Source organism: Podarcis bocagei (assembly GCF_964188305.1).
Source record: "Podarcis bocagei genome assembly, chromosome: 8".
Classification (NCBI taxonomy): Eukaryota; Metazoa; Chordata; class Lepidosauria; order Squamata; family Lacertidae; genus Podarcis; species Podarcis bocagei.
The window spans coordinates 57,676,240-57,698,043 of record NC_138133.1 but is presented as its reverse complement, the minus strand read 5'-3'; the positions used below and the strand labels follow the sequence as shown (position 1 = coordinate 57,698,043).

The following is a 21,804-nucleotide window of genomic DNA, read 5'->3' as shown; positions in this document are numbered from 1 at the left end:
CGTTTACCCATCTGAATTTATACTGATGTGTATTTCCTAATTCTGAGATGCCAGTAAAGCTTTAAATGGCCCAAGTAACATAATTACTTAGAACATTATAAAGTTATGTTAATTGTTTTTATTGCAGTGGATGTTTTGATTGTGTGCCTTCCTGAATTCGGATGTATTCAGAAATGAGACCAGATTGTCAAATCGTTTTCAACCATGAAAGTGCTACTTGCAAGTTTGAGGTAGTTATTCACTAAACCTGTAATCCACGTATAAGAAACCAAACTTGACTGTTTTGCAACTGTTGTATGAAAAAGAAATTTTATTTTATTGTAATAAGAAATTTTTGAGATTAAAGCTAAGAAGATTACATTATGAAAGGGAGCCATTCTGTCTGAATACTGATGGCATAAGAGCAGCTCCGCTGGATCAGGCCAAAGGCCCATCAAATTCAGCATTCTTTTCCTGCTAGATGCAGTTGACAGTAATGCTTGAAATTCAGTATCTTTTGAAATTTAGAGAACTGATTTTCATTCAATCCTTATACCACAAATATTTTATATTTGATGTTCTAATGTATGCCTTATATGCAACCATCTCCCCCCCCCCATTGAGAACAAAGTGTTAGGGCTCATCCATGCTGCTGCTTGTTCCTTGACTACAAAGCATGGGCCCAAGAGGTTTTCCATTTGCCCCACCACCCAGAAAACCTGATTGATGTTTGCTCCGATTCAGTGCTATAGAGTGGGTTTTCCAGTGGAAAGCAATTCGACAAGTGGAAGTGTGAACAAGCCCTTACATTAACGTACATCCATGGGACATACCCAAAGAAAGTAACGGTAACATTGTTATTCAGGATATTGAAAACCCTTTCATTGTTTTAATATGTTCTTAATGTTGTTTTTAATGCCCTGGGACCTTACACTAAAGAGAGGGTAATAAATAGAAAAATTATTAATAATAATAATAATATATTTAAGAGACTATTTTCCCACATAGTCTATATAGCAATAGTGAGTTGAATTACACTCCATTTAAGACATTCATAGTAAAAGCTGCTCTTATTTTTTCATGAAACTTGGGAGGCTATAACAGGAACCAATGTCATACATCTCTTTTCACAAAATGGAAAATGTTTTCTTCCTCTGTTCCTCCCCGCCCTGAGAAATGCAAGACTAGAAAGGAAAAGCAATGTCTGAAATAGTAGAATTCTGTGACCAAGCATTGCATCCTTCATATTTCCAATGTTCTAATGTGACAACAGGGAAATCAGTTTTGCTGACTCTCAAAATGTATGTATGACAAACATTAAGAACTACATGAATTGATCTTACAACTATTTACACATTCAAGTTTATTTTTAAAAATAGACCTCATTTTGCAGATAAACTAATCTTCGCTAATAAGAACATCTGTTGCAGGTCCATATGTAGCAACAAATTGTTTCAACTGTTGATGGCACTGCATCAAGTAAATATCCCTTTGATTCAGAGAGTTTTCACTATTGAGTTCAAATGGAAACACGGCATTTGGGGCCACACAAAACACAGAAGCACCTGTGAAAATAAAAGTAGAGGAATAAACTTATATAATTTATTTTAACTAGAAAATGTTAAAGTATAATTGAAAATGTGATTTACATCAATCGAAATTTCACAGAAATATCCAGTGATAGGCATCCATGTAGGTAACAGGTTTCTGAACACAGTAAGTATGGGCAGAATGTTTCTCCATCTATAAGTACTTTCAGATGTTAAAATTTTTTATATGCAAAAATATAGTTGGTTCTTAGAATTGGGCTCATTCAATCTTTCTCTGTCACTGTACTAATAAATATATTTCTGGTTTTAAAGGTGGCCTGTCATTTTTTAAATGCTCTTTTTAAGGATGCTGTTTCCAAGGGAGCTAATATGAGTGCATGAAGACACACACAATTCAAATCCCAGTTCAACTTATCAACCAAAGCTGTTAGTCTCATATCCTGGGTGCATATCCAATTGAAATGGGTCCACATGATCAGTATCCTACAGGAGTACCTGGAGTTGTGAGTCTGAATAGCAGTAATTGAAATTTATCGCACAAAACCAGACTAGATGATGCACTGGACACTTCTCTGAATTCACTCATTACAGTGGCATCTTGGTCAAGATGGACGCAATATATTTTGTGTGAGAAAGAGGGGCTCTTTATAGGAACCAAGTGCAGGAACGTCAAGTGACTTGTTTCTGACAGTGCCCTTCAGTGCAGACTCTTCAATAGATGGTGATGTCAACACAAAAGGAAGGGAAGAGAAATCTCATCCATGGAAATGAGAATGGGGTGGACAAGCAAAACCTTGAGAGGTAACCAGACATTTGGTATTTGGAGCTCTGCTTTTCAGCCCAAGCAGAAAAGCACCCTGCATTTAAGGATTTTACGTGGTTATTTTAATAGCCCTCATTAAGAAAGGTTCAGTTAAAAGGTTTATACCGTATTTTAAAGTGAGAGATGATTCAAATAGTAATACAGCAATCAAAACATCTTCTTCAAGTACTTCTGTTCTTAAACTCAGCTTAGCATGTGCTTTAGACAGTGAAATCCTACAGCACAAACATAAATTTAATAATTTTAAATCAGTTGTACAAAATTTTAATAACTGAAAGTCTCTGTTGCCAGAGATGTTGTATGAATCTTTACACACAGAGAAATGTAGCTGCTACAGACATGTATGGGGAGAAATGGGACTTGCGTATTTTTTATATAATTCAGGTCAATTACTAGTACAAATAGAGGTGTGGTTTTAGGCTGATGGAGCCATAGTGGTTAAAATAGCTATAGTGCACAAGGCAAATACCCTCTACTGTGCAAGCCCAATTGTTAATTAATGTATAATGTATACATAGATCTTTATGTATTAATGATAATAGAGAGGTGGGCAACTCTATTAGATTACTATTTGTGAGGTTTGGAAGGAGCTTATGACTTCTCTTGAAAAAGCTGGCTAAGAGAGTCAAGTTTAAACTGATACATCATATTCAGAAATTTAACAAAACGGAAAGTTATATAAAATGGCATTTGAGCTCTTAAACTTTATAATTTTTTTACAAAATCTAGGATTAGTGCTGCTTGAAATTACACATTTGTTCACATGTAACTTATACAGATAAGCTATTGCAATTTAAGAAACAGGAACTTAACAATCACATGTCTAAAACTTACAGAGCTAAGGGGAAATTTATTAGGAACATGGTGATGGTGGAATGACTGATCCTATTTTCTTTCCCAGCTAATGGAAGACAAAGGGATATTTTGGCTTATAGCCATCAGATTTGGGTTTGTCATAGTTACTTATGCAGAATTATTACACAGGTTAAATACAAATTTTGAAGAACACATACTTGACATGTAAATGAAAACCTACAAGATATTCAGTGCAGTTGCTGAGAGATTTGATCCATGAACAGGATGTGTTCTGATTCTGCGACTTGCTAAGTAGTAACCGTGAATCAGCCTTTCCGCTTCTGAACAGAGTTTCACATGCAAATTTTTGGAGAAAGCAAGGAACTAAAATGACATAAATTATTTCATTGGTTTATGAATTCTGTGGAAAAATCACTAGATTTACCAGTGATCTTTAAATGTCAGGTGTATCATTTTAAAAAGTATTTTCCAAGACACAATTTTCATTAAAATATTAATAATTTGTCAATTCATTATTCTTGACATTTTCACATTACAAAGAACGTGATTTTAAAATAGGGAAAAAAGTGGATTATATGAGTGGTTGCATAAATACAAACTCAACCTATTTCCTAAGCGCTTAAGACAGTTTACACCAATCACCATGGAAGTTAAGATACTCATGATTTAGCACGGTTGGTACACCGTTCTGCAGTCAAGTAAGTGTTGGGTCAAACACCTTCCTTGCTTCTTTTCACTTGTATTTTGAAGCCACTGTTGGATTTCACAGCTTTACTAAAGATGTAGATTTAGTGTAAGAAAAGTTCTCATTCCTATTCTGAATATTGGACATTGAAATTGTCTGAATTTGATAAAGTGCAGAAGAGTCCTTTAGCAAATATGTCTAGTTAGACACTTAACATATATTTTGTAAGTTGGTTACTTGTACAAATTGAAGTTAAAGTAGCAGAGGAACAAAAGGGATCTTAATTATTCAAATGCACATAATCTGAAATATGATTGATAGAACAGCAGCTTATCAAACCACCCCTCTTGTTTGGTTCAATTCATAATGTCTAGTTACCTCCTCATAATCTTGTGTTCCAAACTGTTTGGAGATAGCATAGACTGTATCTTCTGGATTGATGGCCTTTTTTAAAAGGAGATTCACAACAGGAAGAACTGGATTGGAAAATGCTGATTCATTGCAGTGTATCAGAAGCCAAAAAGCGTCTATAACGTTAGCTGAAATAAAGCTTAAATCCTAGACAAAAGCAATATTTATATTTCAGAACAGAATTTCATACAGTTTCCAGACAAAACCAGCAAGTGAATTATTTGGGATTGAGGGTATCTAGAAAAATGTAAAATTCAGTGGTTTTTCTGAGAAACGCATTTTGGAACATTTCATTTAGCATTCTTGGTCTATTTAACGCATGCATGCACTCTAGTCCTAGTTTTAATATTGTTGAAGCTACCTCAATTCACTGATGAAAATAGATTGCATGACTGGAGGAAATCACTTTCTAGAAAGTGGCTGCAAATTTTGTATATCAGTGTCACTCTAAAAGCTATTAGGTATTTTTAATTAATGTCATTGTGCAATTCTAGCAAAGAAATGTTACTTACCATTTGGCCTATTAGAGTATTATCTCCTTGGATATGCTTTTTGCAAGAAGCATCCACATCAATAAATGACCAAAAACTGGTTTGAATTGGAAGGGTAACCTGCTGATCAATTTCTTCTCCATATTTCTTTCCAGGGATGAATATAGTCGTTGTTCTTCCTTCAAGTACTTGTAAAGTCAGACAATAAAGACTACTTAAAATCTGATGTTGTTTTTTTTATTTATTTCACTATAAATAGGTCTTTGAAGAATGAAAACAACATAGTGCCATTGTCTTAAAGAAGATAGCTCACATGCTATATATTCAGATTACAGAAATGCACTGGAAGTGCTGCATATCAAAATGTAGCAGATAACAGGTTGATATACTGCTCCCTATTTTGGAGGACATAGAAATTGGTGAATAATATACTAATTTCTATCTTGGAAGGTAGTGGTGATACCCAATCTTTTCCCCTGTATCCACCACATATGCCCTCCCCCACATCTGCTCTGGGGACCTCCAGATATGACAACAGTAGGTTTGGTGGACATGTGGAAGCTGCCAGGAGTGGAAGGGACCTTCTCATTGCACAAGCGGAAGTCCTTTCCACTAGCTACAGGCACAGTTGAATGTCACCTTAGTTATTTTTTATTTTTTAATGATTAAAAGAATTATTCTTTATCAATACATTGCCCTGCTAGCAGACAAACAATATCCCAGTGTTTTGCTCTTTCTCATATGAAAACTACTACAAGCTGCATTTGATCAAGGCAAGTAAAGTGCTTCTGCAAGAATTGTCATTTGCAAGCCCATGTGACTAAACATAGTGGGTTTACACACTCATACAAAATGTGATATCTTCTGAGGTGTAGAAAGCTGTTGCAGTTCTGATTTCTTACTGTGGAAAAAATACTGTGATGGACAGAAACCTGGCATAAGGGAGCTTTTAAGTCAAAGTGTATTTGGACATTTGGATAACTGAAATAAGGTATGCCAGATTTTAGGTACTACATTATACAAAACTTTCAGTTGGTTTACCTGACTGCAACTGTTCAAGCTTATCCTTCCTATGTGAAGATAATTCTCCAATGAAGCATACTCCCCCTTTGGCCAGCAAAGCACTATTAGCCTGAATGCTTGCAGTTCCAGTCCCATGCTTATCTTTGGACACAGTAGGAAAAACTTCACCAGATGGAATATGCCGTATGCCCCGTGGAACAAGACTAATGCTGTAGTTCATAACTCTAGGTGATGGGCAAAGTAGATACCTTAGTTATGAATGTGTAATACATTTGGAAAAGAAATCAAGTGTTTTAAAAAATAATTTTAGTTTACATGACATTGCAGTTCAGTAGAATAATTCTATCCTTGGAATAAAGAAGCATATGCATTGTTTTACCTCACATATTTTCCTTTAAAAGCAAAATAAGAAATTGGAACAACTGCAGTAACAACATTGTTCTTTGCACAAAGCTAAATAAAAGGGTATACACAGTCATTCTACAAAAGGGGGAGAGAATCTGCTTATTAAAGAAAAGAGCACTTAGTTACCTCTCTAATATTAGCGAATCATTCGTCAATACCAAAATATCCAGGTAATCGGCTGTTAAGTCATTTCTGTCACTTGTCTGTACTAGACTTAACAATATAGCTAGTTTGAGAGTGTTGTTAATGCCTGGTGGAAGTACTTGTGAAGCAAAACTATTGGCCAGAAGAGCTGTAAATCTCCAACACGACTTTGAAGTCAAAGAAAGAAGATACTTAAATTTTTCACTGATCTGGGAAGGGCCTAATACAAAAACACACCAAAGCCAAATAAATCTATATGAACAACATATCTTACAATTTTTACAAATATATTCAGTTTCACATCTTCCATTTGTAATTACAAAACTAGAAAAACAGTTTTACAAACACCCACCTTAAGCTCAGTCTTATGCATGTAGATTCACGTGGTTCCCAGCTAAGTGCTCATAGGATTGCTTCTCAGGTGTGAACACTTTAAAATCAGTTTCATTTTGTTAAATGAAAATAGGCTATTCCTTCAACAGCCCCTATTACTTGGGCCATTCTCTACTGTGTCTATGTGGTCTCCCAATTCTGCAGTGCTTTGTTTGCTCAGGCTGTCAGTTGAAAATCCTACCTTGTATCCTCAGGCGAGATCCAAAAGAATATATCCATACCCAATTTCAGTATGTATGGACTTTGTTCACAGTGAGTTAGCCCTCATGATGTCTAAATGACATTAAGTACAAACTATTGTTTGAACATTTACAGTGGTACCTTGGTTTACAGACGTTTCAGGTTACGGACGCGCCGAAACCCAGAAGTACCGGAACAGGTTTCTTCTGAGTTTCAGCGCATGTGCAGAAGCACCGAATCTCGTCACGCACGTACGCAGACACAACGCTGCGGCTTGCGAACGTACCTCCTGCACTGATCACATTCGCAACTCGAGGTTCCACTGTATATAGTTTTATGTGGTTCCTTTCTACAAACAACAAGGCATTTTACAATGTGGTGGTATCCAACCAAGTCATACTCTGAGCACCCAACTGCAAACAATGGACTTAACCTAGACATATCTAAGGGCTTGTCCACATTTTTGCTTATCCTGTGTCAAGAAAGTCTGGATCCGAGTGGTTTTCCCCTTGACCCATGCTTTCTAGGCACAGATCTGAGCAATTTTCATCTTGCCTTACTCCTTTCCCAGGGAAAACCTGCTCTTCAGTGCTCAATCGGAGCAAACATTGATCAAGAGAAAACCCAAATTGTTGTTTGCTCTGGTTGAGCATTAAAGAGTAGTTTACTCCAGGAGTGGGGGCAGGGGAGAGAAGCAGAAATGTGGCTAAATCCTAACTCATATGACTAAAGTCAGATACCACAGAATAAGCACAGAACTACAGATGAAATGCAAGCCCACAAAGAAACCCAATGAACAAAATCTGCACAAGGCGCCAGTACTATTAGGGCAATTTGTAAATGTAAATGTAGGAGAGTGCATAATTGATAGTAAAAGGCAATGTAGGTTTTATAAACACATTTAAAAGTAATTTAAGTCTCAAATGTGAAGTCATTTAAATGCTGTTGGATCACAAATTAATAGGTAGAGGGCACTCTCTGACTACTATTACCATTCACTTAATTCTTGTCCAACTGATATAGCAGACAGAGTGCCCTCTAAAACACAGTGTGAATTGTGTGATCTGTATTTATTCAAACCAACTTTCACAGCTTGTTTATTCATATTTGAGAGGGAGAGGGGAAGAAGCAAATTTCAATCAAACAGAAAGTCCCAAAAAGTTTGCTATACATATACATACACACACACACAAACACAAAAATCTCCACTTGTTCAATCAGGAACTGAATGCACACCTACTTCAACTATCCCCTTGCCTTACCTGTGCGATTACAGAGATGTACACTGTTGGCTTCCAGGCAAAGTGTGATTTGTATGCAGCTTGGCATACAGACTGGAATTCCTATAACTTTATACCTGTTTCCTATTTCCATTTTATTAGATAGTTCATCTATAAATTAGCAAATAAACATGTAGAGATGTATGTATCTGCTTAAGACATACCCTGCCTTTATTCATAAAAGCTAGGTAGTTAACAGGAAAAAAGATCACAAACAATTTTAAATGTTACGGGTACTAAGACTGCAATTCTGAATGCTCTTACCTGGGAGTAAGGGCCATTGAACTAAAGTTCAGGTAAACATGCACTGTAAAGGAGCAGCAGGAAGCAACACAACATGGAAGCAGTAAAAACTATTCAAAAACCAGGGACAGTTGAAAACCGGCTTAAATAAAACAGCCATTTGTTAACCAAACGGCTTACTGAAGATGAAAGTTTTCCCTAACTTGCAAAAAGTCACACATAGGATTGCTCTGCCCAGCTTACTGCTTTATGTAGTTTGGTCTATAAAGGCTAGATTACCTTTATGAGGATAGAAATAAGAGTTACCTCTAGGAATGATCCATTCCCACCATCTTCCTTCTGCATTTATAAGATTGAACACAAAGCTGCATTCATGTGACCAAATCCATCTACTTTTTTTTAAAAGTTTTTATTGACATGTTTTCCATAAGTAACCAAAGTACATTCAGTGGCTCTGTTTTTAAATTGTAGCATCCTTCATACAAATAAAATACAATCAGTTTGAGACTTTTTTGTTGTAGACAATGTGGGGTTGAGAGAGGAGAGAAAGTAGAGAAAAAGAAATTTAGGAGAGGGGGAAGGTGAAGGAGACATTAAACTTTCATTTTTGCATATATGAGTGGAGCTTTTTTGTCAGTGTCACTTGGATAGGTGTCTTATTTTTGTTGGCAGAATAACAGGTCAGAGGGTCCAAGGTATGGTTGGTTGCAGTTGATTGGTAGTGTTTTGGGGGGGCATTGTTAGGTTACATAAGCCATATTGATTCATATGTTGTCAGGGGCGGGGGATCAGTCATTGTCTTGTTGGCTTGTGTATGTGATGAAGGGAAGCACACTTGGGTAAAGGCATCCTTTGTTTGTCCCATGGTCATTTCAGTTTGTTGAGAAGTTTTTCTCGTACGGCAGTTTCCCATAGTGCCTGGTTATGAGACTCCTAGCTGCTGAGAGTAAGTGGTTTATAAGTTTTTTGTCATGTGAATGTGCATTTTTGCCTTGGAAGAAATTTAGTAGGACAAATTTTGGAGTTGCTTCTATTACCTGTTTTGTTAATTTACAAATTTCTTGTAAGACTGTTATCCCAAAAGGTTGAATTTTGGGGCATTCCTACTACATGTGGAGGTGTGTGTCAGTGCCAGTGGATCCTCTCCAGCACTTAGGTGAAATTCCTGGGTGTATCATCACCAGCTTATGTGGTATTAGGTACCACCTGTACATAAGTTTCAGTTCCCTTCTCTTGCCTGAGAGGGACTTAAAGGGTGGTTTAGTCCACAGCTTTGACCACTGGGTTGGGTTTATTTCATTCAGCTTTGTTCCCATTCAGCTTTGATTGTGGTAAAGGGACTTGTAGTGTTTTGGAGTAGTGTTTTATATATTGCCAGTACTGTCCCTTTGCTACTTTTTCCATAATTGACCTATTTCAGCCTTGTGGTTCATCCACTTTTAACTTTGTGGTTAAAATGTGGTTCAACATGCAGTCAACTGTGTTCAGAAGGCTTTTAAAAAAGACTTCAGGCAAACTTTTAAAGCAAGAAAAACCACACTCTCGGGGCATTTCATACAAAGCAGATGTTGTTCAAGTTATTTCAATTAGATGTGTGCAGGAGAAAAATCTCAGTAGAATGTCTCAACAGGACAGAAACAAACCATTTAAAAACAACAAAAACTGAAACACAGAAATAGGTTCCTATTTTAAAATCTGTGAAGATGAATTATGTAAACCAGAAATGGCAAACATCTCAAGAGAATAAGGGAAGTAGCTAGATTGAGGAAGGATGTTACAAAACCTAGTTACTTACAGAAAAGCTTTATCATATGAACTAAAAGGAGGAAGTCAAATTCCAAGGACAAGATAAGATTGTGTTTATTTTTAAAAAAGAGTCTCTACATTTTATTTTCACATACTCCCCTTTCCTAATATATGAGCTTCTCTTCATATACATTCACATTTGATTGATAGGCATATCTATTCAGAAAGTGAAATATTTATTCCATCCAAATGCTATTTTGTATAACGCATGCTAGACTAACAGAATTCTGCCACACTTGTCAGCCTAATAATAAAAATTTACATTAAACACAAAACTTACCTCTTAGAAAAACTGTGAAAGATTGAAATCTGAAAGGGGTTTTACTGCTGGAAAATCCTTGAAAAGCACTAATTGCTTTAGCATCAACTATTTCAATAACCTGCTTATCTTTAAAAAAGAAAAACGTAAGATTACATTTTAAAAAATTAATCAGAAGTCCATCTCAAGCCATTTGCCCAACTGGGATTAGTATTATTAAAGAAAAGGAATTCTAAATCATCCCAACAGTCAGAACTATATCCACTTGAATTCTTTAGTACTGTACTACTCTTCCTAAGCTTTATACCTTATGTTGACAAAACAAAAAAAGTCAAAAAAGTGAAGTTATAAAGTGATCTGAATCACATAAAATGTTAAACCAAACTATGACTTAGCGCAAACACTAGCACATGTGGGCTCCCAGAGAGGAGACTGCAGCTGTTTTGCTCCTTCTCTGGGTGTGCTGTTGAGAACTATGTTATGTTTTGGCTTAGTGTGTCATCCAAACCCAGGCTCATGTTTTGTTTATTCAAGACAAAACACAAGCAGCAAGCCATACAACAAACCTTGCTACATCTCTACATCTCATGGTTTGTCTTGAGCAAGACAAATACCAAACCTGCATTCAGGCTTGGGATGGATGGATCAAGCTACCGTATTGGTCCAAATATAACCAGCATCGGGCCATTAAAGTTTGGCTTATATTCATGACCTTACACACACACACCCCGCCCAAAGCAGTGCAGGGCAATGGTCAGCACACCTGCAAATCCCAAACCTCCCCCGGCGCCAGCTTGGGGAGGTAGTGCCGGGAGGTGGTAGTGCCAGGAGGTGGGCATGCAGTGTGCTTGAAACCGGGCACCAGCTTGGGGAGTGGAGTGCTGAGCACTGGCGCTGGTTACCCCCCATCCCCTGTTCATTTTTTTTAAAAAATAATATTTATTACTTTTAAACCTTACAAAAAGGAGAAAAGAAGAAACAAAAGAAAAAGAAAAAACAATACAGTACAATATATAAACAATACACAACACAACATTAACACATTAAACAAAACGAAAGCAAAAACAGTTCAAAAAACACACATCATACCATCTCAATATCCTCTCTTTCATTCCCTTGTTTCATCGACCTCCTCTCACCTCCCTTTTTGTATTCCATTTCTATTATTACAGCAAATCCTTTCCATCTTACTCTATTTCCTGTCATATGATTATCTTAACATATTTTAACCTTATTTTCCATTAATACTATAATACTTATTTATGCTTAATTCCTTAAAACATTTCTACTAAAGCCGTATAATTCCCTTCCAACATTTTTCTAACACTCATTAATTTTACAGTGTTGCCCCGCAAGACGAATGCCTCGCAAGACGGAAAACTCGCTAGACGAAAGGGTTTTCCGTTTTTTGAGCTGCTTCGCAAGACGAATTTCCCTATAGGCTTGCTTTGCAAGACGAAAAACAAAAACGTCTTGCAAGTTTGTTTCCTTTTTCTTAACACTGTTAATACAGTTGCGACTTGACTTCGAGGAGCAACTCATAGAACGCGGTGTGGTAGTTAAACTTTTAAAACTTTTGGGGGGGGTTTTGGATTTTGGGTTGGGGTGTTTGGAATTCAAGGACTTGATGTTGGGGAGGGGTTTGCAAGAATCTGGAAGCTTGTGTGTTTTTTTCTCCATTTTTATGATTTTCTGTGACCATTGGGCCATTCTGCTGTTTTTTTAAAAAAATTCTGGATTTGAATTTCTGTGTGGTGGGTGGCTGGGGGAACAGTTGAGGAGGGGTTTGCAAGAATCTGGAAGCTTGTGTGGTTTTTTCCTGCATTTTTATGATTTTCTGTGACCATTGGGCCACTCTGCTGTTTTTTTAAAAAAATCTGGATTTGAATTTCTGTGTGGTGGGTGGCTGGGGGAACAGTTGAGGAGGGGGTTCTTCAGCAAGAAGCAAAGAGTGGAAGAAGAACCTTCTTCGAGTTGTCCCCCAGAGTCTTTGAAAATGTACTGTACACTTTGTTGATTTTTAAATGTTTTTCTGTCATGTTTAGAAACTTAATTTATTGTTCCTTCAATTTTTGAAATGCTCTTTACAGTATGTGTGACTTTAAAGAGCACTTAATAAACTCTTGTTGTACCAAATTTGGCTTTGTTTGGCCTTTTTTTGACCATAGGAACGCATTAATTGAATTTCAATGCATTCCTATGGGATTTCGTGCTTCGCAAGACGAAAAATTCGATAGACGAAAAAACTCGCGGAACGAATTAATTTCGTCTTGCGAGGCACCACTGTACATTATTTCCATATATAGATTTTAAACTTTTTCCAATATTCTTCCACCGTCTCTTCTCCCTGGTCTCGGATTCTGCCAGTCATTTCCGTCAATTCCATATAGTCCATCAACCTGGTGATCTGTCCGAGGCTCTTAACTCTTTTCCAAGTCCCTTCTGCAAGTCTTCTTCATATTTATACATACACTTTACTTTGTCTTCTCCTGATCTTGTTCTTATTTTCCTTCCTTTGATGCTGAAAAGTAGATCTCAGGGAAATTCCCACCTAGCAATGTTTTTATTCCTTCTCGACAAGTCAGCCAAATCTCCATAGTTAAAACTAAAATTCAAAAGATATTTCCAGACATATTTCAAAGTTCCTCCAAGTCTGGCGGTCCCCACAACTCCAGTCTTCTCCTGACCCAAGTCCAGGTCCCAAAGGTCAATAAATCCATGCATGAAGGGATCTATCCAACTTTCCTTCTCCGGTCCAAGCGGGGCTCCCATCCTCAAAGTCTGACTTTCTCTAAATTCAGTCATAAAAGGCATCAACTTATAGTCATCAAATTGCATCTGTAAGGCTGGGGCTCTCTCCCTCTCCACTTGTGCTACTTTAGGTTCCACAACAACAACTTTCTCCCCCGCCTTCTCCTCAATTTGCCATGTCAAAGTGGATCCCTGTATCGATTCCTGAATAGTTTCTGTATTAATATTCACTTTTTGTCCCAAATTAGTCACTTTTTGTTCCAAGTTATCAATTTTTATAGTCATCGCATCCGTCTTCTTATGGAGCTGTTCCAGTGAATCATTAATCTTACATAGTGCAACCACTAAGGCTTCTTCTGTCAACATTCTTAACGGTCCAAGGTCAATCCCAGATTCTCACAGTTTTATCTTGCAGCTGGAAATTCCCCCAGCTCAGCTCATGTAACAATTTCAAAGGCTTCCTCTAGGGGGGAACAATTTCTATTTGTATCAATCTTTTTAAGCACAGTTCAAGCAATAGTTAGTTTCAATTTTCAATTACTTTTACTCCTTTTTAAACGCAGAAGGAGACAATGGAAACAATGTATTTCTCTTCTTTATCTTACTGTCAACAAACGATCTATTCACAGTCAATGAGCATATCCAAAACTTCAGTCTTACTAGCAGCCCGTTTGTAGGTTCAGAGCGGTGGTAATTTGACTTTCTTTACTCTCTCCTGCAGGCTTACGCGATCTAAAATTTGCCCCCCTCTTCTCCTGCTTCCAAGGGGGGTTTGATGATTTTATCCGATGGAAGTTTAATCCTTTATGAAAGGCTTTCCAAGACTTTCGCTTGCAGCCTCTTTGCTTCAGTCTATTTACAAAAGGGGAAGGCGGACTTCCTGTTTGAAACCTCCCCGTTTCGGTGCCAAATTAAGACGTTTAAAAATCCAATTTTCCATTCTACTCACGGGTAGTTGTTTTAAGATCAAATTGTCCACAGGAAAAAGTCAGCGCTCTCCGGCAACAGCAATGCAGCTTCGCTCCGTGAAAGAAGCAGTCAATTCGAAGCACCGCGCCACTCACCCCACGTTGCTCCGGATCCCTGAAACCGGGTTTCCCCGCAAGTAGGGGAGGCGCAAAAGGTGCCAGCCGAATCTCACGTTCACAGGCTTCTCCCGCCTGTGATTTTTTGTGGGTCCCCGCCTTCGCCGTGGCGGCCAGACCCTAATTTCCATGAAGCAAATTCCTCCCGATCAGAGGAATTCAGCCATTACCGGAGGCGCTAACCCGGAAGTCCCCCCCCCCCATCCCCTGTTCAGGGCAGTAGTGCTGGGAGGTGGGCCGCACCCACAATTAAGCCTTGAATTTTAAAGGTGCGGCTTATTTGCGGGTGTGGCTTATATTTGGACCAATACGGTACTTTTTTCTTGTGCTGGTTTCATGTTAACAAAACTGGGGCAATTTTGTCCAGTTCATGGGGCAATTTCTTTACCAAAATCCTTTTAAAAAAAACACAACCCAGTTTTACGAACAAAAAGTACAAGGTAGTACAAAGGCACTTTTCTTCTCTGACCCATTATAGTTGCTTAAACCAGCTAATATCTCCTTTGTGTTGACACAACGGAAATTTTAAAAAAATGTTTTAAAATGGCCTCAGAATATGACGGTATATCTTAATGTGCAGTCCTTTCCTGAATTGTACAGAGTTTACAAGGACAATCCCAACAGACATATGGGAGTAGCCACCATTTCCCCTTCCCTTTTAGCATTTTGTCTTTAAATTATAAGCATGTGAACGTCTGATGAAAGAAATTCATCACTGAAACCTCAGGAAACTTTGTGAATTCAAAAATAAGCTTACTAATTAGATTTTCTTCACACACTATAAAATGCTAAGAGACTGGGCTAAATCTGTATTTCAGACACATTCGGAGTCTGAATGTGGGGAGCCTATCAGAGTCCCAATGCAACCATGGGGCATACATTATAAGCTTCACTCAATGTAGGGATGACTTTGAACTCCCTCCTCCATGCTTTTTCTTTCTCTTGTTGCCCAATAGTACACCTCACCATAAAAATATAGCTCTTGAAATGGTATAATTTAGGGCTAATAACTACTATATAATGTTTACCACCAAGTACTCTGTATTTCATATCTTCCCGCAGTGGTGAAGTACACAAAGTGCACACAAAATTGTTTCTCACTGTTGCAGATTCTGTCGCTCCAGGAGTATGTACTCTTATATACTGAAATCCTAGGGGAAGTGTATAAAAGACCATATTTAAAGTTCTAAACATTCACAAAGTGCTATATATTGGTTTATAATGGATTCCAATTTAATTTAATTAATTATCACCAAATGATCTCTGATAATGTACCTACTTGAAAAGAATATTGATTCATTCATTTGGGGCAAGTGCCAAAAAAATTGGCATCCCCTTTTAGAGTTGTTTGAATGGCACACTGCTTTGCCATCTTAATACAGAGTCCTCAGTTGACTATAATGTATGATAGTCAGATTCAGTTAAGACCTGCCATGCTAGTGGAAATAATTTTAATGGCTCCTGCTGAGCCTCCCCTCTCCCCTCCCCTCCCCTCCCCTCCCCCACATCTCCAAATCCACTGTAGGGGGTCAGAACAACTCCCAGAACAGTATGCAGGGAGAGGAGAGGATGGAACGTTTTGTCCATGGAGAAGGAGAAGTCTGAATCCCACCCGTTGTCCACCAGCAAACAGAAATATTTGCATGATAGACAACAGAATTAGAGTATAATCTTTTAATTTTTGGAATATACGATTGAGAACAATCCACTGAACACTACTGCTGAGTGGTATGGTCAATAGCAAATGAAATAGCCAGTGTAGTGCAGGGCACACAGATGCATCTAAACACAACAAACAAGCATAAAAGTTATGAACACAGAGATCAATTATCTTCTCTGCTTTCTCCTCTGAGTTCCCTTCTATAGCCAATGATCTGCTTGATAGTAGGAAAATCAGTTTGTGAAACGATGTTCATGTGTATCCAGTATGAGAAATCACAGGTCTATAACGCTCTCGCAAATATGTCAGCAACATGCAGTGTATTAGATTTTATATACAATGTCTTGTACAAGCTTACGGTATGTTTTTTAAAAGCTGAATTTACTGGTGTAAGTCAGTAAGTTATAACAGAATTCAAGATTCCAGGTTGGTGTACCTTCAGAAAATGGACAGTTTTCATCACAACAAACAAATCTTGCTCCTTGTGTATATTTTGTTACAGTGGACATTGCAACAACTATTCCCTCTGCCATATAAAATCTCTGAGAAGTATAATCAAATGGAAATTTGCAAAGACTGAAAATATAACTGGGCAAGGAAGGTAAATGTGTTAGTTTCAGCACTATGCTCATCTGAAAAAAAGAGACACAGAAATACCATGATGATGCCAGTTATAAATAACAGATACTACAGTGGTACCTCAGGTTACATACGCTTCAGGTTACAGACTCCGCTAATCCAGAATAGTGCTTCAGGTTAAGAACTTTGCTTCAGGATGAGAACAGAAATCGTGCTCCGGTGGCACGGTGGCAGCAGGAGGCCCCATTAGCTAAAGTGGTGCTTCAGGTTAAGAACAGTTTCAGGTTAAGAACGAAATAAGTACTTAACCCGAGGTACCACTGTACAGTGGAATCCTATGCATGCCAACTCAGAAGTCAACAGGGCTTACTTCCAAGGAAGCTTACTATAATTAAGATATGCCTTGAACGCATTTCAGAAGATATATTGCAACAAACTAAAAGGTCAGTGAAGCTATATTGTTTTATAAATACAACTAATTTCTTTAAAAAGTGAAATACGAAAAGCAGAGGTCAGACCTACCTGAGCTTCAGTCTGTAGCTGCTGAATTAGTGACAGTGTTTTAACTGCTGTAAAACACACCTATAATTCAAAACCCAATTCATTTCATAAGGCAACTGCAGTTTAAAAGAGTGATTAACAAATTTCACCAAAATATATGAGATTCCTTACAGACTGAAAAATTTGAGTGGCCTTCACAGGTTTATGCAAAATGTAATTTCCAAGGGTAGCATCCAACTCAATAATATCAGATGGATTTATCAATATAGGAAACTGGAAAATGGCATAACTTTGCTTTGAATCTGTAAGAGTAGAAAGTAAAAACCATCAACATTGCCCATACACTGATTGAAACTATAATTTTAAAAATTGCTAAATACTACCATTGTATAATTTGCAGGCATTCACAAATTTCTGAAGGCCACCACTCCTGTCAAGATAGATCATTGCAACTTCCTTCATTCTGAGAAGGTCTGGCTTCATTTTCTCTAGATGGTTTTGTTTCAGTACTAAACCCTTAGATCACACTATGGGGAAGAATTTGATATGTCAGTAAGGTCAAGACGAATGGAACATGCAGTAAGAATTCTGCAGTGACAAGTTATCATTAGCACTTACAGAAAATGAATTATATAATACAGAGGTTGATGCCATGGCACCTGCATAGGCCTTGATTGATATCCCTGGGCAGGCCCCCACCCCAACTCTGAGCTTTCTTCTTTCTTTCTTTTTAAAGAAACTTATGAAGCAAATTGTGCAGGTACCCTTCCAAGTATTTTCTTTAAAATGAGTGCAGTGTATACTGTCCTCACAATGTATATGTCCATACAGAGATACGTCTCCTTGTGTTTAATGGAGCTTACTCCCAGGTAAGTAGGTACAAGATGGCAGCCTAGCCTTTGGTTGGGGTTGGCATTAGGGGAAAAGAGGGTTCTTGTGCCTTTTAACAGCTGCAAGACAAGCAGAAATACAACAGGTTAATCATTTTCTATTAGAGAAATACAATTATAGGAAAAGCTTTATCATAATGACTCTCTTTAATTTCTTTGCTATGTAATGCTCGCCATGACAGCTATGTTACACTACACTATGCTCCCATGGCAGTCATTTTCTGATTGATGCTGATAGCACTTAACATTCAAAATGCACCCACTGGTCCAAAAAGTTTGACGATCCTTGATATAATGCAAAGCCTTGCTTAATTTATTCAGATACTGGAGAAAGATCCGAGTACTGGAATATGCTTTAGATTACAAGCCAAAGCATTAGTCTTGTGGACGTGTACTTAGCAATATGGGTGGAATCTTTATTACTTTCTTTTTTTAAAGGACAAATAAAATATATTCACTATGTTCTGGTCTTAAATAATTTATAATAAATTATTGCAGTATAAATCTTATAAGAGAGCCAGTGTGGTGTAGTGGTTAAGAGCGGTAGTCTCGTAATCTGGGGAACCGGGTTCGCGTCTCCGCTCCTCCACATGCAGCTGCTGGGTGACCTTGGGCTAGTCACACTTCTCTGAAGTCTCTCAGCCCCACTCACCTCACAGAGTGTTTGTTGTGGGGGAGGAAGGGAAAGGAGAATGTTAGCCGCTTTGAGACTCCTTAAAGGGAGTGAAAGGTGGGATATCAAATCCAAACTCTTATAAAAGGAAACATCTTGCTGTATCAGTTTTGTCAAGAATTTAAATCCTAACATATTTCAGTTGGACTTCTATGTAATTAAGAGGAAATTAGATAATGCATAAGGAATTTGGGTTGGGCATCTGATGATCTTAACTGTAAAAACTACATGTTAGAAATATTCTACATGGCTTTTAGATTTTCCAGTACTCTGATTTCTCTGCAGTCCCAACAGTGAGCACTATATCTACACTTATTTGTACTGGGGGTTAGGAAACTCCTGTTCCATCCAGTGAGAATTTCCCTCTCAACAATGAAAACAGTCATGGAGGGATGGGAATCCAGATTAAGACTGCAATGGGGGATAAAATACACTTACTCCCCACAAGTGTCCCAATTGTCCCACACAATTCACTTTTAAGACATTCAGTGTGAATAGAGTTGCATTTAATTTGGCCACCCAAAGCCAGTGTACTGTAGTGGTTCAAATCCCCATTTGGTCATAAAGCACAAGGAACACTATTCAAAGAACTATGCTTGGTATAAAGTCAAAAATACCCATTCAAATAGTCCCAATTGTATGTTCTGTCTGGAGCAGTAGCATAATCTACCCACCAGAGAGCTCTGGATCTAACCCTATGCCACCAACTGGGCAGTTGCTGAACAATTTGAAATGAGGGGGGCTCAGCAAGAAACAGAACCAAAGATATCAGTGTCACACCTATGTATATGTGCCTCACATTCAGATTGGGTGAAATAATTTAAATGGTGATTTAAATCTAAGTTCTTAAGTGTCATTTTCCACCATGGATATAATGGGGTAGGGATTTCAATATGAAAAACAAAGAGTAATTGTAGAGCAAACACATATTCTAACGTAAAAAAACCCCCAAAAGCTCAACAATTTTGGTTTTTTCCTTAAAAGCTCCATTTTTAAAAAGCACCCTCAGGTCCACAGTTCCATTATAGATGCTTTTATATCCTGGCCTCAAAACCCTTCCATTTCTGCACTGATGTTGCAATGGCCCACCCACTACATTGTCACCCTTTACTGCCATTACTAATGTAGCTCTGTCTCTTCTTCAGACATGCCAAAACCAATGTGTTACAGTTCTCTTGCAATGGTGCATTTAAAAAATCCAACTAAGTTGTTTGTGTGAAAAGAATCTAACAGCACACTTGAATTTAGCCTCACACAAGCCATTGCATGCAGTTTTACAATTTCCCTGTCTTGTTTTTTTTCCAAAAGCATCCATGGAAGTGGCTGTATGTTTAAGTTGAAGACTAGCACAACAGCAAAAGGAGGAGCTGTTTAACCTTATGGGTTCTCCCCCACAAGCTGATTTTCAGCCTACAAGCAGGAGGATATAAGTGGCTCTATGTATTTAATTTAACGTTTAGGGAAGTTTTTAATGACTGATGTTTTAATGTATTTTTAACCTTCTGTTGGAAGCCGCCCAGAGTGGCTGGGGAAACCCAGCCAGATGGGCGGGCTAGAAATAAAATAATAATAATAATAATAATAAATTCTGAAAAGTGGTCAAGATCCTACCGCAAATCATGAGCAGATTTGTGGCAAAACTGTTATCTGTACCCACCCATAGTTATGTGTGACTGAAAGATGACGGTAAACTGATTAAGTGGGATTCTAGAGCCCTGTCATAGAGATGGCACTCCAGAGGACAAAAGTGGGGAAGTGTCTAGCCACCCCACCCCAAAAAACCTACTTTTCTCCCTACCCCCACTGAGGAGCACTGCTGGCAATAGCAGGCCCTGGGCAAATGAACAAGCTTTCTGTATTTTCATTAACAATTTATGCCTATTACAGAACTTTCCCCCTCAGACTTGTTTTGCCCTCTCTTGTCCTCCCTCATATTTTTTCTAGTACTGCCATTGCTTCCTTCATTAGCCTTTCACTCAGAGGAATAAAACCACTGAACCTCCACCCCTCTTTCTGTTCCTTGTGTCTCTCTGAAGGGGAGCTGATCCAGGCACAGAGAAGGAGCCAGACTTCAAACTTCCCTCCATATGAACACTCCTCAGAAAGAAACAATGGTCAACATCCACTTCAGGTGTACGCTGTCTGTTGCTCAGCAATCCTACTGCCAAATCTTATGTTTTCAAGTTTCTGTTCCACAACTCTGCTGTCAGCAGAGATATTCTCAACTCTGATAGGATAAAAAGCATCACAGGCACAAAATTTACCTCAGATTACATTTCCCCCCAATTACTTACTATCTCACCAAAACTGCAATCCTAGCAAATCTTACAAGGGAGCAAGTCCTACTGAACTCTCTGGATCCTACTTCAGAGGAAACCTATTTTGATTTAGGCTTGTTAGTTTAAGTAATCTTTGAAAAAAATGTAACAATATCAACCAAGTGCATTTCAGCAGTCTTCATCAGTGGTCTAGGGTATTTATAAAAATGAAACAATTTTGCAGAAATAAAAATCCCAGGTTAACACTTCTAAAGCAATAATATTTCAAAAATAATGAACTCGCACTCGGTGATAGGGTTTGATTTCTAATATTACTTAAAGGGGCAGGACAGAACATTCCACTTCAATCCTGTACATAATGAAGCACTAAAGTGCAGTGCCAATCTCATTTAAGTAGTTTATATATTAGAAGCTAAAGCCTGTCAGTGACTCTGATTTTTTTGTTATTGAAATGTGGTTGATTTTCCTTTCAGAAGTGCTGAGCCTGAAATGCACATTTTTATTTTGCGGAACTGTTGAGTTTTAAATAACACACTAGGCCACCGATGAAAGTGCTGCTGAAACACGTTTAAGTAAGACAGTGGTTCTCAAACTTTTTTCTCTGGGCCACACTTTCAGAATACAAATTTGCTCGTGCCACACACATTGGAAAACAAAACAGCAGTGCTTGATTTATAACACAGAACATGACTACTTTATTTCTTTGATTGTCCTTGAATCTTCCCGCCACACTTGCCCTCCTCTCCTGCCACACCCTTTGAGAACCCCTGACCTAAGGAGTTGGTAGGAGTGCGTGTGTATGTATGTAAGCGTGTATATGTATAGTGATAGTATCCAATCGTTAATAAACAAAACTGAATTTTCTTTACACATTTTCAAAGCATTTACACATTTTCAA

At 38.0% G+C, this 21,804-nt stretch overlaps 1 protein-coding gene and 1 long non-coding RNA gene across 13 annotated transcripts in view; one reads left to right on the top strand and one right to left on the bottom strand.

Annotated features, from left to right (window-relative positions):
• Positions 1 to 1,364, top strand: part of LOC308593098 — a 9,024-nt gene extending 7,660 nt beyond the window's left edge. The window contains exon 4 of one of the 2 annotated variants that reach the window (XR_014010695.1): positions 128 to 1,364. This is a non-coding gene — a long non-coding RNA (uncharacterized lncRNA). The remainder of the gene's footprint in view (positions 1 to 127) is intronic. The other variant, XR_014010696.1, reaches the window with a different exon arrangement.
• Positions 1,313 to 21,804, bottom strand: MCMDC2 (minichromosome maintenance domain containing 2). Of its 11 annotated transcripts, none has more exons than XM_081204608.1 (15): positions 19,245 to 20,898; positions 17,448 to 18,014; positions 17,236 to 17,366; positions 17,086 to 17,145; positions 16,421 to 16,616; positions 15,353 to 15,475; positions 10,510 to 10,617; positions 8,163 to 8,291; positions 6,310 to 6,547; positions 5,797 to 6,002; positions 4,777 to 4,943; positions 4,232 to 4,411; positions 3,389 to 3,531; positions 2,458 to 2,567; positions 1,313 to 1,544 (listed from the first exon to the last, which is right to left on the bottom strand). In XM_081204608.1, the coding sequence occupies exons 2-15, from the start codon at positions 17,545 to 17,547 to the stop codon at positions 1,378 to 1,380; spliced, it is 2,058 nt and encodes a 685-aa protein (XP_081060734.1). In that variant the 5' UTR covers positions 17,548 to 18,014; positions 19,245 to 20,898; the 3' UTR covers positions 1,313 to 1,377. The 11 variants fall into 11 exon arrangements, with proteins under 11 accessions (XP_081060734.1, XP_081060743.1, XP_081060737.1 ...); XM_081204617.1 differs by having other exon boundaries at positions 4,232 to 4,297; XM_081204611.1 differs by having other exon boundaries at positions 20,285 to 20,898.